This window comes from Narcine bancroftii, chromosome 3, assembly GCF_036971445.1.
Source record: "Narcine bancroftii isolate sNarBan1 chromosome 3, sNarBan1.hap1, whole genome shotgun sequence".
In the NCBI taxonomy this organism is placed as follows: Eukaryota; Metazoa; Chordata; class Chondrichthyes; order Torpediniformes; family Narcinidae; genus Narcine; species Narcine bancroftii.
Window position 1 is genome coordinate 348,257,117 of NC_091471.1, and position 13,845 is coordinate 348,270,961.

General features: G+C 42.5%; 1 protein-coding gene across 5 annotated transcripts in view; it reads left to right on the plus strand.

The window, feature by feature from the left end:
• LOC138759367 (phosphoribosyl pyrophosphate synthase-associated protein 1) overlaps positions 1-13,845 on the plus strand; it is a 53,166-nt gene that overhangs the window by 23,684 nt on the left and 15,637 nt on the right. For 3 of the 5 annotated variants that reach the window (XM_069929623.1, XM_069929624.1, XM_069929621.1), the window contains exons 6-9: positions 3,832-3,947; positions 10,293-10,348; positions 11,472-11,617; positions 12,668-12,712. In XM_069929623.1, the coding sequence (XP_069785724.1) occupies positions 3,832-3,947; positions 10,293-10,348; positions 11,472-11,617; positions 12,668-12,712 (363 nt within the window). The remainder of the gene's footprint in view (positions 1-3,831; positions 3,948-10,292; positions 10,349-11,471; positions 11,618-12,667; positions 12,713-13,845) is intronic. The other 2 variants (XM_069929625.1, XM_069929622.1) reach the window with 1 other exon arrangement.

Genomic DNA, 13,845 nt, shown 5'->3' on the forward strand with positions numbered 1-13,845 from the left:
TTCAGTTTCAAATTTGAAAAGGAGAAGCTGATATCAAGTGTATCAATATTTCAGTGGAACAAAGGAAATAACGGTGGTATGAGGGAGGAACTGGCCCAATTTGACTGGAAAAGTAAGCTAGATAGAGGGACGGCAGAGCAGAATTGGATAATATTTCTACAATAAGGAAAGTGCAGGATAGATAGATTCTGAAAAAAGAAAATTATGAATGGAAAAATAGCACAATTGTGACTAACGAGAGGTCAAGGCTAAAATAAAAACAAAAGGGAGGGCATATGAGGAAGAAAAAATTAGTGGAAAAACAGAGGACTGAGAAACTTGTAAAAGCTTACAGAAACTAAGAAAGTCATTAGGAAAGAGATAAATTATGAAAGGAAGTTGGCAAATAACAAACAAAAAGATACTGTTTTCAAAAAATATGAATAAAGGAGACACGGGTAGATATAGGACTGATTGAAAATGATGCTGGAGAAATTATAATGGGTAACAAAGGGATGGCCAAGGAACTAAATGAGTATTTTGCATCAGTCTTCACTGTGGAAGACATTAGTAATATACCTGATAGTCAGAGGTCTCAGGGAATAGAATTAAGTACAGTCTAGATTACCAGAGAGAGAATGCTTAGTAAGCTGAATGGACTGAAGGTAGATAAGTCTCCTGGAACAGATGAGGTGCACCCACAGGTTCTGAAGGAGGTGGCTTTAGAGATTGTGAAGGCGTTGGAAATGCTTTCCCAGGAGGCAAAAGACTCTGGCATGGTTCCGAGTACTGGAAGGTTGGAAATGTCGTACCACTGTTTAAGAAAGGAGAGAGGCAGAAAAAAGAAAATTACATGCCTATTAGCCTGACATCAGTAGTTGGAAAGTTATTGGAGTTGATCCTAAAGGATGACGTTATGAAATACCTAGGTGTAAACCAGCATGGTTTCATGAAGGGAAGATTCTGCCTGACCAACCTATTAGAATTTTTTTAGGTAATCTCAAGTAGGATGGACAAGGGAGAGGCTGTGAATGATGTGCATATGGATTTTCAAAAGGCCTTCAATAAGGAGCCGCATAAGAGGCTGCTTAATAAGATGAGAGCCCATGGAATTACAGGAATGATATTAGATTGGTTGGAGCATTGGCTGATAGGCAAAAAGCAAAGGGTGGGAATAAAGGGGTCCAGTTCTGGTTGGTTGCTGGTTACTAGTGGTGTTCCGTCAGGGTCAATGTTGAGGCCACTTCTTTTTACAATGTATATTGATGATTTAGATTATAAATTGAATGGTTTTGTGGCCAGGTTTGCAGATGACACCAAGAAAGATGGAGGAGAGGAAGTGTTGAAGAAACCGAAAGGTTGCAGAGAGACTTAAACAGTTTATGAGAGCGGGCAAAGAAATGGCAGATGAGATAGAATGTTGAGAAATGTACGGTTGTACATTTTGGAAGAGGAAATAAACAGGCAGATTATTTAGAAGGGGAGAAAGTTCATAAGTGCATAGGGACATCGGGGTCCTTGTGCAGGATACCCACCAGATTGGATCGGCAGTAAAGAAAGCGAATGCTATGTTTGGCATTTGTTTCAAGAGGAATAGTGTACAAGAGCAAAGAGGTGTTGATGAAGCTCCATGGGTAAGATATCATTTGGAGCACTGTGTGCAGTTTTGGCCCCTTTATCTTAGAAGGGATATACTGATGTTGGAGAGAGTACAGAGAACATTTACTAGAATTATTCCTGGAATGCAAGGGCTAACATGTGAGGAGCATTTATTGACTCTTGGACTGTATTTATTGGAGTGTAGAAGAATGAGAGAGGATCTCATAAGGCTTTTTCAGGTGCATTCTACGCTAAGAATGTGCCTGAAGAAGCAGAAGCGGCCCTTTAAATTGCCGTTCAGGTGGCAGTGTTTAAAGCGCAACGCTGGCCACCTGAAGGACACAGCTGCACAGGATGCGGCTCTGAGCCCACTCTGGCTCCTGCCTGGTGTCAGCTATGATCAGCACCTGACCCTTTAACATCTGCTTTCAGCCAGCTGCATTGAGGTGGCTGGGAGAGCCACTGAGCTGAGCTGATTATCCCTCTTGGAGGGAGGGTTATGTAGCTCACCTCAAGAGCGCCTCCTGCACATTCAGGTGGCCTCAAAACAGCTGCATATTGCCTAAACATGCGGCTTTACATGCGGGGCAATTGGCCACCTAAAAGTCCCTATAGAGACATTTTGAATGCTGAAAGAATTGGACAGAGATGTGAATAAGATGTTTCTGTTGGTGGGTGAATCCAGGACAAGAGAGACTTAGAATTGGAGGGTACCTATTTAAAACAGATTTCTTCAGCCAGAGGGTGGTGGGTTTGTGGAATTTGTTGCCACATACAGATGTGGAGGCTTGATCAATGGGGGAGTTTAAGGAAGGGATTAATAGGTATATAATTAGTCAGGGTATCAAAGGATATGGGCAATAGGCCAGAAATTGGAACTAGATGTGAGAATGGTTTAGATTTGTCATGGTGGCGGAGCAGACTTGATGGGCTGAATGGCCTACTTCTGTACCTTTATTTTTATATATATGTGGCTCACAAAATCTCGTGAGCCAAGTATAACAAGGCCTCTGTGAAGAAGGCACACCAATATTTTCCAAGAAGTTTGAGGAGATTTGGCATGGATGTATCATCTTGTGAAAAGTATACTGACTGGTTGTATCACAGCCTGGTTTGGGAATTCGAGTGCCCAGGAATGCAGAAAGTAGCAAACACAGCCAGATCCATTACAGGTGCCTACCTCCTGTTCATTGAGGACATCTATGTGAGGCACTGCCTCAAGAAGGCAGCCAATGTCAAAAGGGATCCCTATCACAACCTCGCTGTGGATCAGCACCTGTGGGTCCAAGAACTGTTTCTTTTCAATGGCTGACAGCCTCTGAGCCTCCCCTTGTTACACTCATCCTGGGTGGCTCTGATGCCACAAAGATCTGTTTGCACTATTGTAACGCCTGCCGATGGTAATTGGATATTTATTATCTGTCAATCTTTTGTATTTCGTGTAACTTGCACTTGATTATTCTATTGGAGTTTTTTTTTCCCTGTTGGGCTGCAGGATTATGGACAATGTGATAATGACAAATGAGTTGATTGTCAACTGCATTTCACAATGTACATATTCACCAAAATTCTGTGCAGCCACAGGTACATTGTTAACAAACACTCCAATGTTATATATTCAGTTAAGAGATAATATTACAAAAGATTGGTAGATAATAAATATTCTGTTACCATAGTGCAAGAAAAGAAGGTGACAATACAATGTGCAGGCAGCCTTCTGTGGTGTCTGAGCAGTCCATGATTACTGCAACAAGGGGAGCTTCAAGACATGATAGCTGTTGAAAAGAAATTGCTCTTCAACCAAGAGGTGCTGATCTTCAAGCATCTGTACCTTCTGGGAGGCACGGGTTCAAATTCGTCACTGTCCATAAGTCCATTCTCACTGTGTCTGAGTGGGTTTCCTCCCACATTCCAAAACTACAGGGTTCAAGGTGAATTGGGTGGCATGGGTTTTAGCCGTATCGGTTTCTATCGTGTTGTACATAAAATTTTAAATTCTTCTTGAACATAACAGTAAGAAGAGGTTGTGTCCAGGGTGTTGGAGACCCTTTGTTTTTGGCTGTCTTCTTGTGGCAGTACCTCACATGTCTTCAGTGGATGGGATGGACCTGGCAATGTTTGCCATCTTCTGTGTTCCTGAGGATTCAAATGACCATTATACAGTGTTTATGACAGTAAACTCGTGATCAGGTTTAATCTTTGTTATCTGTCAACTCATCATTGGATGTTAAAGGTTGTTTGTGGTGTTTCCAGGATTAACCCATATTATCACCATGGACCTTCATCAGAAGGAAATCCAAGGTTTCTTCAACATTCCTGTTGACAACCTTCGAGCGTCACCATTTCTACTGCAGTACATCCAGGATGAGGTGAGATTGTGGATTATCAAGTTTATTATCATCCGATTGCACAAGTACAACCCGACAAAACAGCGTTCTCTGATCCTCGGTGCAAAAACACGCAGGCACACAACCAGACATAACACACATACAGACAAACAATACATATGCAGGACAAATATTTTATCTATACAAATAAATCATTCAATGTTAGATTATGTTCCATCTGGCCACATTAGCTCTCCACTGCTAATGTCTGTTTTTAGATTAGTTTGAATGATTTGCAACTCAGGCCATAAGCAGCATAGCACAGAAACAGGCTCTTCTTCCTATCACAGGCAACAAAAATCCCAATACTGATCTCTGTGATGCACCATTGTCACATTTCTACCCTCCACTATTCCAACGATGAATCCCATTTATCCAACTTGCCTTGGATACCGTGTGCCATAATGTTCTGGAGTGGGTCTTTGTCAATATAGATTGCATCTACCTCTGTTTTCATCAATCTCTTTAGCTACCTCCTCCAAAACATTCAATTTCAATGAGTGAGGCATGCTTTCCCTTCACAAGGTCATGCTTGCCATTCCTGGTCAGTCCCTTTTAATATGCAAGAAAATGCTATCCCTGGGATTTCCCTATCACTGGTATGTAGCTATTCTGTATTTTTCATCTCTGGCTAATGAAAATACAAATTTCCATTTCAGGGGCCCTAGTTACTTCCTGGGATGATAAATCAACCTTGTGTTCCATGATGTCTAACACTACTTCTTAATGTTAGCTGCTGCACACCATCAGTGTACTCAATATCTTCCATGTCCTTGCTCACATCACCCAGCTCCACACAGAGATTACCCCTTTTACACACTCTTTCCCTGGCCACCCTCTTGCTCCTGGTATGGAATGTCTTGAAATTCTCCTTAATTTTTCTTGCTAAGGGTATTTCATTCCATCTCTGGCCTCTTAATCTCCTTAGTTCCATTCTCCTCAAAAATCACGATTTCCTTTGCCTGTCATGTACTTCCATTTTTTCCCCCTGATTTGTGCAATGTTTTTTTTTGTGCTGGAGGTAAACAATGTCATGAGACTTCCAGAAGCACTTTATAATACTCTGATATTCAGTTGTCGAATCTGGTTTCTTCTTTGCAGTCTTTCATTCTAAAGAAGGACGTGAATCCAAATGAATAATTTTCTCCCTCCACACTAATGATGTCTAATGTGTGTTTGGAATTTTTGGTTTGTATCAGATTCCCTTCTTGTGTTCAACACAAGAATGTGCCCTGTGCCCCATGATGTCTATACTGAACATTATGCAGAATTAAACTAAATCTCGATCAGATTATTCAAGGTGTTAAGGAGGTGATAGACAGGAGTTACAAGGGCACAATCACATGTAGGAGGCAGGAGATTCTGTATTTAAATGCATGCAGCGCAAGAAATAAAGTGGATGACCTTGTAGTACAGCTACAGATTGGCAGGTATGATGTTGTGGTCATCATGGAGTTGTGGCTAAAGGATGGATGTCATTGGGAGCTGAATGTCCAAAGATAATGTATCAAATGGTAAGGCAGTTAAGCAGAGGGGGCAGCATGGCTCTTTTGGTAAGAAAACAACATTAAATCATTAGAAAGAGGTCACATAGGATCAGAAGATACAGAATCATTGTGGATTGAGTTCAGAAATAGCAAGGGTAAAAGACACTGTTGGCTGTTATATACAGACCTCCAAACGGTAGCCAGGATGTGGACAATAAATTACAACAGCAAATAGAAAAGGCGTGTCAGAAGGGCAATGTTATGGAAGTCATGGGGGATTTTAACATGCAAGTAGATTGGGAAAGCCAGGTTGGACTGGATCTCAAACGAGAATTTGTAGGAAGCCTGCAAGATGGCTTTTTAGAGCAACTTGTTGATGAGTCCACCATGGGATCAGCTAAACTGGATTGGGTGATTAGAGAGCTCGGAGTAAAGCAACCATGAGGGGACAGTGATCTTAATATGATTGCTTTGAGATTCAGCAAGGAGAAACTGAAATCAGATGTGTTGGGATTTCAGTGGAGTAAAGGGAATTACAGTGGCATGAGAGAGGAACTGGCAAAAGTAGATTGGAAGGGGGCACTAGTCGGGAAGATAACAGAGCAGCAATAGATAGAGTTTCTGCAAGAAATGGGGAAGGTGCAAGATAAATACATACCAAAAAAAATGGGAAAAATGTTGCAATTGTGGCTGATGAGAACTCAAAGCCAATGTAAAAGCGAAAGAGAGAGCATACAAGGAAGCAAAAATTAGTGGGTAGCTCGAGGATTGGGAAGTTTTTAAAAACCTGCAGAAGGTAACTAAAAAATCCTAAGGAGGGAAAGATGAAGTGTGAAAGTAGGCTAGCAAAGCTTTGTATAGAAAGAGTAAAAGAGGGGTAAGGAAAGATGTAGGACCATTAAAAAAAATGGAGATATAATAAAGGAAGATCAGGAGATGACAGAGGAGCTGAATTAATATTTTGCATCAGTCTTCACCGGGGAAGACATTAGCAGTGTGCTAGATGTCGAAAGGCATCAGGGAAGGGAAGTGAGTGCAGTCATTATTTCAAGGAAGAAGATGTTCTGAAAGCTGAATGCTCTAAGGATGGATGTTTCCCAAACCAGATGGATTGTCCCCTCAGTTCTGAAAGAAGTAGTGCTAGATATTTTGGAGGCATTGGTAATGATCTTTCAGCAATTAGTAGATACTGGTATAGTCCCGGAGAACTGGAAAATAGCAAATGACACCCCACTATTCAAGAAAGGAGTGAGGCAGCAGAAATTATAGACTGGCTAGCCTAAAGATGTTGGAGTTGATTGTAAACGATGAGATTACAGCGTATTTGGAGACACATGACAAGACAGGCCAAAGCCAACTTGGTTTCTTTGACACACCTTTGGAATTCTTTGAAGAAGTGACCAGCAGGCTAGGTAAAGGAGATGCAGTGGATATTGTGTATTTGACAAGGTACCGTACATGAGGCTACTTATATTAACAAGACAAAGAGTCCATGGTATAACAGGAAACCTACTCACGTGGGGAGAGCATTGACTGATTGAAAAGAAGCAGAGAATTGGAATACAAGGATAATAGATGTACAGGTACCATCTGGCTGAATGAAAACCTGTTGATCCATACATCTGAAGCACTTCCTCTGTCCCAGCTCCTTGGCCATATATTGAACTCCATAATCTCCCATTCTTGCCTCACTGGAATGACAGATGGCACCAAAGTTGGAGGTGTTGTAGTTAGTGTAGAAGGTTGATGTAGGTACAACAGAATACAGACAGGATACAAAGTTGGGCAGAGAAGTGGCAGATGGAGTTCAATCCGGATAAGTGTGAGGTGATGCATTTTGGTTAAGGTCAAACTTGAAGGCAGATTACATGGTACATCTGTACAAAGTGAAGGGAGGAAAGATTAGGGTTAAGTTATTTACAGAGTTGTGGGTGCCTGGAGTACATTGCCAGGGATGGTGGTGGAGGTTGAAACATTAGGGGCATTTAAGAGACTTAGACAGGTACTTGAATGAAAGAAAAATAGGTTATAAGGTAGGGAGAGTTTTTTTTTGGTAGGTATATGTATGAGTTGGCACAACACATGGGCCGAAGGGCCTATACTGTGCTGTTATGTTCTATGGTTAATGGCAGGACTCTTAACAGTGTGGAAGAACAGAGGGATCTTGAGTTCCATATCCACACATCTCAGGTTGATAAGGTAATTGAGAAGGCTTATGGTATGCTGGCCTTCATTAGTCTGGGGATTAAGTTGGAGTCGAGAGGTAAAACTCTTGTTAGACCACATTTGAAATATTGTATTCAGTTCTGGTCACCTCATTACCGGTGCATTGTGTGCAGAAGAGGTTACCAGACTGGATTGGAGAACATGTCTTATGAGGCAAGGTTGGCAGAGCTAGGGTTTTTCTCTTTGGAGTGAAGAAGGATAAGAGGTGACTTCATAGAGATCTACAAGATTATGATAAGCATAGATAAGATGGACAGACAGCACCATTTTCCCAGGGTGGAAGTAGTAAACATCAGAAGACATCTGTACAAGGCGAGGGGAGGAAAGAGTAGGGGAGACTTTTAAACAGGAACTTGGATGCATGAAATATAGAGGATTGTGGGTTTGAGGGAGGAAAGATTTAGATGGTTGAGTAGGTTTGTATAAGTCAGCACAACATCGTGGGCTGAAAGGCCTGTTCTATGCTGTAATATTCTACATTTTATGTAATGTGTCACTGATAGTAATTCTGAGTTCATAAGTTATTTTTAACTGCCTACCTAGCTTTCAAATGATTCTCCAGGACTTTGGCACCAAATGACAATGGCAGAATGGGAGACAATGTGGACCACGGCATCTGGATGCTTACCTTCCCCTTTATAACATCCCTTGCCCATTCAGAGAAGCAATGCCAAGTTTTCTGTTTTAGAATTTTTTTTATTTGTTGTGGTCATTAAAAATTGTTGACTGCTTTATCATTCAGCAGTTCATTTTCCTTCATTTCTCTTCAAATCTATCTTTGTTTTAAATGCTCCTGCACATTTTCCCTTGGCTTCTTTTCAAACTGGAGGTACAGACACTCAATTCACAATGTAATTCTTCAATTCACTCACCCTAACAGGAAATGATGACCACCTTGTATATTGATCCTTCATTCTCCATCCACACAAGTTCCCTGAAGTTCAATCAATCAACCTAAATTAATAAGTGGAATCAGATTGTCGCCAGAAAACCTTTTCTAAAATCGGTAGAATAATCAAAACAAACAGTGCTGAACTGGTGGCCACCTTGTATATGATGCTCTAATCACTGCTAATTCCATCTACCTACATTCGTTCTGCATCAGTCCGCTCCTTTCCTATCCAAATCCCTTTTAATGTTGTTATTGTATCTGCCTCCATTACCTCTTTGGCAGCTCAGTCCAAATATTCATTCCCCTTTCTGTGGACAAACTTTCCCCTTGGATCTTAAAATTACTCTCTTCTCACCTTAAATCTGTGTTCTCTTGTTCGAGACTCCCCTGCCCTGGGGAAAAGAAAGATTTGAACCATCCTATCTATGCCTTCATAATTTTATAAACTTCCATAACATTACTCAGCCCTTTGCATTCCAATGAAAATAAACTCAGTCTTTCCAATCTTTTATTGCAACTAAAACATCCATTTCAGGTAACATCCTGATGAGTATCTTTTGAACTTCATTGCAACCACATCCTTCCTTGAGAGTGACAACCACAACTGTACAGGGTACATCTAACCAATATTTTGTACATATGTATATGATGTGCCAGCCAACTCAATGCCTTGGCCTCTGAATGCATGCGTACCGACTGCCGCCTTCAGTATCCTCCCTCTCTGTTGCCACGTTCAGGGAGCTCTGGAGTAACGCCCAAGGATCCTGACATTTCCACTACATGTCCCGCCAGTTTGACTTTCCAAAGTGCATTGTCTCACACTTGTCTGGGTTTGCCATAGCTCTGCCCAAATTTCCAGATGAACTTTGTTCTGCTATGTCTTGAAACAACTTTGTTTTTGTGGCGCCACCTATTTCTATCATCTGCAAACTTAGTGATCAGCCTGTCTACCGTCCGACAACAGAAGGTCCCCGTACCAATTATTGTGGTACAGACCTCAGATTCCAGATACTCTGGGTATCTGCGTCCGATGGTTCAGAAGCAGCAAAAGCAGCAGGCAGGTGGACAAATGTAATTTGGCCTTCAACCTTGCTGAGATTGATCAAGGCTTTGATGATACCATATTTAGGCCACTGTGCTTAGTTTTAGTCTCTGCATCTAACAGAGGGTGTCCTGGCTTCTAAATAGGATGCAGAATGTCTGGAATGATTCTTATGAGGAAGAGGTACTTTCACAAAGAAAGATCAAGACAGTTCTATTGATATTGATGAAGTGGAATGAGAGATTAAATTGGGTCATGAGAGGAGTTGACAGGGTGAAAGTAGAGAAATCATTTCTTCTGGAGATCCTGGAACTAGGACATATGGTGTAAGGAGCCAGGTATTCAACTCCACAATCTGAGGTTTCTTTACCCAGCTCTCAGTAGTGACTATGTGAAAAGATGCGTGGCACAGCTGACGATGGTCAGTCCTTGGATATCTTCAGAGTTGAAATTGTATCCTTTTGATGTAAAAGAAAGTGGGATCGGGGAACTGGGCAGGAAGTGATGGAGTTCACTCTAGTTTCACTGAATAGTGGAGCAGGTGCTCAGCTTGTGGCCACATTATGCTTTCATTTCTTTCTCTAAATCTGTACCCATCACCAATTTGTAGCGATTTCCTTCGACTTCACAGCCCATTTCATTTCCATGATAACCCCCGTTGCATGGTTGTTCTTTTACAGATTCAGGATTACAGGAATGCAATCATTGTTGCAAAGTCCCCTGCTGCTGCAAAGAGGTAAGAACAGTGGGCTGAGTGTCCACTTTCTTGGGCAGCTTGTTCCATATACTCACAGACTGTGTTTCTGACCCTTGTGATTTTGTAAATCTTGAAGTTCCCCTCTCACTCTCCCACACACCGGGAACAAATGTTTCAGCCTCTCACAACTGAAATGCACTAGTCCCAGAACAGTCTTGTGAATATTTTTCTGCATGCCTTTCAGCTTAATAATAAAGTGACCAGAATTGTGTCCAATAATCCAAGTGTGGTTAGGCACAGTTGTAACATAATAAACATATCTTAGTCAAGGCTCTGACTGAATAGAGGATTGAGGTTGGGAGGGTTTCTTTGTTGGTAGTTATATACAGGTCAGCACAACAAGGTGGGCCAAAGGGCCTGTACTGTGCTGTAATGTTTTGTGTTCTATATGGTCAACTATGCCAAATGCCTCCTTCAGCACCCTATAATTCTATAACTCCACCTACCTGTGTACTATTTTTTTTGCGCCTCTCTGTTTGACATTACTCTCCTGGGCTTTTCTGTTGACTGTTTTAACTTACTAAAATGCAACATCTCACATGGGTCCAAGTAAAATTTCTTTGCTTATTTTCCAAGTTCATCTAGATCCTGAAACTTTTGTTTGCTCGTGTCAAACAATGCCATTTCTGTCAGATATTGAGCAAATTGGCATTAATTAAAATGTTTGACTATAATGGTGAAGGAAAGTCATTATTGCAACAGGGGTAGGTTTTTAGTGTTTGATATCTGGGATGTGCTGCCAGAGGAGGTGGCAGAATCTGATTGTCATTGGATTTGAGGTTTTCAGTCACTTACATTGGTCAGACACAGAAGGGTATTCATATAAGTGGGCAAATAGATTGGTATGGACCAAGGGGGCTTACAGACCCATTTCTGGGCTGTGCCACTCTACCTCTGCAAGATCTTAATGTTGCTTACTGGGTTTGGATTGTGCTTCGTCGACCTTGGGTGTCATCCATCTGTAGGCGTGGCTGGAAGTGCACTCCTGCTATTGATGCAAGTTGCTTGCTATTGATGCAATTCTTTGTGCTTTTGATTTGAATTGGAGATGTGCTTCATGCTGTATACAGTAATGCTAAACCTGTCAAGATCTTCCTTTCAGAGCACAGTCGTATGCTGAAAGACTGCGGCTGGGCCTGGCAGTGATACACGGAGAAGCTCAGTATGCCGAGTACGACATGGCGGATGGTCGGCACTCACCTCCGGCTGTGAAGAACACAATGATCCATTCTGGCCTGGAATTGCCACGTAAGGAATACACGGGGCTGGAGTTTGCAGAAAGCCTGCCTCAAAGCAAATGGATGTGAGCGTGTTGGAACCACTCGCGTAGTATTGTCCAGCCTGTGTGTGAGATCAGTGGGGCACTATTTTGGCTTGGCTGTTGCCATTGCTAAATTTTGTGTGTTTTCTTCGGACACTGAATGGTTTGTGTGACTGCAGGTAAAATGTTTGCTTTTTTTTGTTAACTAACTTGCAAGGAGATGCTGTTCTACCAGTTCTTCAGCCTGAAAGTGCTGTGCTGCCAACTCGTGTGCTTGAATCCGTCATGTTGGTTTCAGCCTGTTTGTCCAAACTTTGCCCACTTATTGTCCTGTGTGCAGTTTTCCTGATTCTTGCCATCTCTCAAATGTTTTCAGTTTGCTTCTTTCCTGGACGTACTACTACTTGCACATATGCTTCCTTTACACAAAGATGCAAACACTTGCTCTCCATCAGCAATGCCAACCCCTGAGTGCACCTACCTACCTCCAATTGTCCTGTCACTCAGTTACATACACTCTCCTCCTTGTGCAAGTGCTTGTTCATGAACACCATTGTTCTCCACAGCTTTGTACTCTTTTCCTTTCTTCCATTCCTTTCCACTGTGACTGAGCTTGAAGGATTGTGCCCAGTTGTCCTGTTCTGAATAACAACACTGTGACACAGCCTTAACCAGTTAAATCATGGGAATTGCCAATACAATTTAAGGAAGTGCCAACTGACTCCACTCAAGGATGTTGGATCTCCTGAAAGTGGTTTGCTTGTGTGATTCTGCTGACCACTGACATGGACTGTTAGAGTTGTGGTGTACTGACAGGAGATTGAAGTGACAAGCCTACAGCTGACACGGAAATGTGTTGGATCTGGTTGCTTGACATTGCACAGTGCGGAGGGATGTGACGTCACTCTCACCCCTGGCTCTGGCAGGAGTCTCTAAGCAGCATCCTTTCCTATTAGTCCGAGAGTTATATTGATGTGTACCTTGTTCTGTTTTGTTTTATTAATTTATTCTGCCTTTTGTACATTTTATGCTTTTAGCTGTACATATGCTGCAAGTTCCGTTTCCTGGTATTGAGCTTCCAAGTACGAGAGTATAATTTTCCCTTATACTGACGCCGGCCGGAATCTGGGACAGTTTGTGATTGCGGCTTGTTAACTGCATGTGTGAATGGAAAAGGTCCCCCACAGGGGCTTGATTGTCAGCCTGGGAACAATATGAAACAGAACCTCTCTCTTGCTCCGAACTTCTTGAAATCCAGCATCATTACAGCATGATTGGCTTTTTAAAAAACATTTTTAAATAACAGGTAGAAAAGATTTCAGATGAGACACAGGGAATTTTGACCCTGGATGTAATGTCAGCAAAGTTGAAACACATGATAGTCTGGTGGAGTGGGGGGGGGGGCAGGGCCAGGTCTGAGGAGGGGGCAGGGTGAGGTCTGGGCAATTGGGGAGTTGTAGGGGGCAGGGCTAGGTCTGGGTGATTGGGGAGGAAAAGGGGGCAGGGTCAGGTCTAGGGAGGGGGCAGGGTGAGGTCTGGGTGATTGGGGAGTTGTAGGGGGCAGGGCTAGGTCTGAGTGATTGGGGAGGTGAAGGGGGCAGGGTCAGGTCTGGGCGATTGGAGGGGAGGTGTAGGGGCCAGGGCCAGGTCTGTGAGATTGGAAGGGGTGCAGGTCAGGTCTGGGCGAGGAGTGGGGGACAGGTTTAGGAAGAACTTTGTCATTTTGGGCATTGTGGATAGATGGGTACATGTGGGGAGCCTATTGTCCTGAGCACCTGCTGTTACTTAGTCGTGGTGTAGATCAAAGGTACGTATTGACTTTATTCTCTTCCCGGCTGTCATTGAGCTCACGTGCTATTGCAGTGCCTGGTATTAGTCGAGACTTTATATTTTGTACCATGGGGAACCTTTTGAACTCTCGGTTGCTGCAGTGATTCTCGCAAGGAATCAGTCCCATCTCCAGGCTAATTGCATTTAATTCTCGTTTTTGAGCCATCTGCCTGCTCCACAAGATAGTTGCCTTGGGAGGGGATGTTTATGCAAATATAAATATTGAAATGCTTGTTTGATGAGGGTGGGCAGAAACAGATGGGAGCCATGCTGTATCCAGTGAGCCTCACTCTTGTGTGGCACACCAGAGAACATGGGACCATTGCCCAACCACAACAGTAATGAATATTCGACTACTTTGATTTTTTTATCTGGATGTGAATGT